Source organism: Phycomyces blakesleeanus (assembly GCF_001638985.1).
Source record: "Phycomyces blakesleeanus NRRL 1555(-) unplaced genomic scaffold PHYBLscaffold_5, whole genome shotgun sequence".
Taxonomy (NCBI): domain Eukaryota; kingdom Fungi; phylum Mucoromycota; class Mucoromycetes; order Mucorales; family Phycomycetaceae; genus Phycomyces; species Phycomyces blakesleeanus.
The window spans coordinates 2,425,900-2,430,042 of record NW_017265138.1 but is presented as its reverse complement, the minus strand read 5'-3'; the positions used below and the strand labels follow the sequence as shown (position 1 = coordinate 2,430,042).

At 35.4% G+C, this 4,143-nt stretch overlaps 1 protein-coding gene across 1 annotated transcript; it reads left to right on the top strand.

The window, feature by feature from the left end:
• Positions 1 to 881: 881 nt before the first annotated feature.
• Positions 882 to 3,815, top strand: PHYBLDRAFT_165701 (hypothetical protein; the record flags this gene model as incomplete). The annotated part of the gene is made up of 10 exons (XM_018435283.1): positions 882 to 1,781; positions 1,852 to 1,923; positions 2,076 to 2,276; positions 2,367 to 2,419; positions 2,500 to 2,604; positions 2,688 to 2,834; positions 2,926 to 3,171; positions 3,247 to 3,381; positions 3,409 to 3,640; positions 3,696 to 3,815. 10 exons carry the CDS (start codon positions 882 to 884, stop codon positions 3,813 to 3,815), a joined length of 2,211 nt encoding a protein of 736 aa, XP_018295253.1.
• Positions 3,816 to 4,143: the final 328 nt, after the last annotated feature.

Sequence of the window (4,143 nt, the reverse complement as noted above, 5' to 3'; positions counted from 1 at the left end):
TTTTTCTTGTAGAAAATATATGAATATCCTTCAAACTAACTTGTCTTACCTCCTCAAGATATTACCCAAAGAAGCCTTTATTTTTCAACGACATCCTTTTCGAGTGTAATTACTTTAATGTTGGCCTGATTTCAAACACTATATAAATAGCCACAGAAACACCAGTACAAAGGACATATGATACTATTTAACCCTCGGTTTTGATTAAGAATGCTCTGTATAAAAGCTGTAAACTGAATATTCCGAGTACAAAAGCTTACTTTTGACACCAAAAGAAATCAATTGATAGATAGATATATACATATGCTACTTTAAACGGTTTATAAATACAGTAAGAATATTGAGAGTGCATTAAAGACCTACGAAATTATATACGTATATATATAATTATTCCATTCACAATAATCCCTCTCTATTTTTCTTTTTCTTTGTTTCTTTTATATCAAGTATTTTTCAGTAGAGGCAGCGTAACCGGTAGTGGATAGGGAAAAAATTGGGATATTTAGAACACGACCCGTAGTTACTTCTATCAGGAACATCACTTTCATTTTGTCTGATAAAAAATAGTTAATTACCAACTTGTAACAAAACAAATATTCATTATATAAAAGAGCTTTTAAAATGCACTCTCTATTAAAGATTTCTTATGTAACTACACAAATTCATTTATCACTTAGTTTAGCCTTTTTTTTTTTTTTAAAAAAAAAGTCGCACAACAGCAGTTTATCGGAGCTGTAAATTCCCAGTAATTTTAGCTCTTAACCTTGCATGAGTGTGAAATTGACAGGGCGTGACTGCCGCTCGAGTAAAGAATTATTTTTACACTAGACCTATTGAGAAGCCTTGACTTTTTTTTTCTCCTGTAAAGACATGCCCTTACTATGTTCTTGACCTTGCGCCGTCTTTCTTCCGCTCAGACTTTGGTCAGACGACCTGTCTTTACCAGAAATGCACCCTTATTAACTCGGCTGATGCCTTTCCACTCTACCATGGCATGCACAAACGAACCTTCTAGCGAGCCGGCTAGCGAATCTGCTAGCGAATCTGCTGCAACCGGACCCAATACCACTACCAAACTTGCAAAATCCAAAGCAAATAAGAAGGCTGTACCTGAAATGCTTTCACCTGAACGCCTACAGGCTATTATGCAGAGACTTGTAGAATCACCACCATCTCAGTCTCTTGAGGCTGAACGATCAGATCTTATTATGGAGATCGATTCACATCGAATTAATAGTAATCCTCGAGGAATCAGCGCAGAAAGATACAACAAATTGATCGAGCTCCTTAACCGATGTTACAATGTCGCTCAATTGCGCGAATATATAAAGGCAAAAGGGATCGCCCCCAAGAAACTTAAACGAGCAGTACTTCGACAGATCGCGAACGAATGCTGGGGTGTACTCTCAGAAGAACAAGTGCATAAAGAATTGAAAAGCCTTAAGGCACGTCAGGTCAGACAGCAGGTTTCAGCATCAAAGGAGGAATTGTTCTTTGTGATTGGTAACAATGGTGCTACTCTTCGCAACATTGAGAATATGAGCAAGGCTACCATCACAATTGACGTGAGCAAGTCACAGTATGTCCTGGAAGGCCTTCCAGAAGAAGTTGAGATAGCTAGACAAGAAATTAAATCCTGTTTGCCGATCGTCAAAAAGGAATATGATATTCCTCAATTGAAAGATGATATGGCAAAAACTGATTTTGCGGTACAATCAAAGAACTTGCTTTCAGACATTTCTAAAATATCAAATACCTATATTAGTATAAATGACGGAAAGGTAAGTAATAAATTAGAGTTTAATTCGACAAAGGAAAAAGGAATTGATGTATTTATGGCTGGAAATTTAGTTTCATATTGCCGCATTATCCCAAAAGTCCCTGGATAGTAGCAAACGTCAATTAGAGTTGGTTTTGACAGAGGTAAATAAAAATAAGATAAGGGCTGTATTCACACATTTCTACAAATATACATATATATATGTTTGTGTGTATGTGCATGCAATAGGCTATTGAGATTATGATCTAAAAACTAATTATACTCAACTTATAATGGATTTAAAAATATACATTAGATGGGCTACACTGACAAGAAGCCTTTGTCTGTGTCTGATCATACTTTAATTGCCATCTCCAAAGATCTTACAAACTTATCTGTAAAGCCAAAAGACTTTTATTCACTTACCCCTATTCACGACGCCTCAGCTATGCCATTATCAGCCAGAAACGTTGGGTGGAGTAGAGTTGTGCATGATACTAACCATGATCAATATCGGGTAAGCAAGCGAAAGGGTAGTTAGATATCTGGACCAAGCAAAAAAAAAACATCTAGTGTTTCTTATATAACTATATGTGGATATACAAAGCCTTTTGGCTCCCAGCATCAGGAATCTTTATTACGAATGGTTTCAAACAAAAGGTATATTCAAACTGATTAATATTTATAGCAGATATTTATATTACATTCTCTAACCCACGATCACTTTCATTACTATGTAGCGAATCAGAACAGTCGACCATTGAATTCTCTAAAATTGCAGACCTTTTACGTGACACATTGAAAGTATCAGATGAAACCAAAGAGAATATTTCTGTAGAAGCCTTGTAAGTTAACGACTACATAAAAAACGAAAAGTATAAAACATATTGTATCCTTTACATCCTTATTTAAATATATGTTTCTACAGCTTTGGTCATTTATTGCTCAAGAACCCTGTCACAAACCAAGCACAAATGAATTTACTGACCCCAGGTCTGGAAGGTTCTTTTGGTTTTGAGCAATTCCAAAACATTATGAATGAACGATATTACGAACGACGTATCTTTTTCCCCACGTAAGCTCCTTTCCTTTGAAATATAAAGACGAAATGAAGAAAGAAAGTAAATTGATGGTTTTAACAAGACAATGCCATTAAAATGTATTAGAACCCCTCCAGCAAACTTTGTGACTCCTTTAATTCCTATTGAAGTTGACGGAAGTCTCCACAAGCGTATTATCCAAGCTCATTATGTCAATACATCTTTTTTAACGAGCCTTGACCCAAGAAGTAAAGACAATGGCCTGGAGCGTTTGACTGTAGAATTCTCGGAACAAAACGATGGGTCTATTAAACTCGATCGTGTTTTGGGAGAGCATGGTAGAGCTGCTGTGGATGCTATCTGTGTATCTGGGTAAATTAACTTTATGGTCTATAAATATCATCATATACCTTTCTGACAAATGGAATTCTTCTTTTGTGTGTGTAGACGAATCGATATGCGTATCCTCGCCAAGCGTTACAGCTTGTACACAAATGAACAATTGGCTACTCCTGAGGGTTATGTAAACCTTCCGTTACCCAGTTCTGTAGAAGAATTGATCAAAAAGTGTAGCCTCATAGGGTAAGAATGTCTTAACTGATTAATTAGTAACAACCAAAGTCAAGACAAGACAAGACAAGACGTCGCTCACACTTATTACTTTAGATATAACGAATTATCTTGTCCAAATTTCTGGAGCCAAGATAATGTTGCTGGATCAAACATGGCTCTAGTAGATGTGTCCTTTAAAAACGAACGTCAGCATTTGATTGACGATTGCTTAGTAACCTTGAGTCACACACAAAAACAAGAAGGCCACACAGGCTTTAATGAATTAAAGGTAAACATTTGGAGATGAAAGTGATATAACATAAATCTAACTGTAGTTTATCTAGGTTACTCATGTTACTGAAGATGCTGCTAAGAACAATTACTTGCCTGTCAAGAATGGACTTGCATCTTGGAAAAATATGGCGAGCACATTAGAACACCTGGCTAGACGATGGGAGTATTAAGGAGAAGAAGAAAAGAAACTTCAAGTATATAATTCAAAACAATATAGAACAACTAACTACCATTACATCATCAAGTACTTTATAAACTATACACTTTTCCCTCTCTTTTTTTTAATATATTCTGATAAGTAACCATACAATAAATATGATTATTTAAAAACAAGGACTATTTTATTCAGCGGTTTAAATTAGCTATACAAGTATCCTTTTTGCCAAATATTAAGATATCTTTAAAGCTTAACATTACTTTGTTGCTGTGATTTTGTAAAGGTTGAACCCTGCATTTTCTATTTGCGTTAGAAAGACTTGGAAATTTTATATTTTTAAA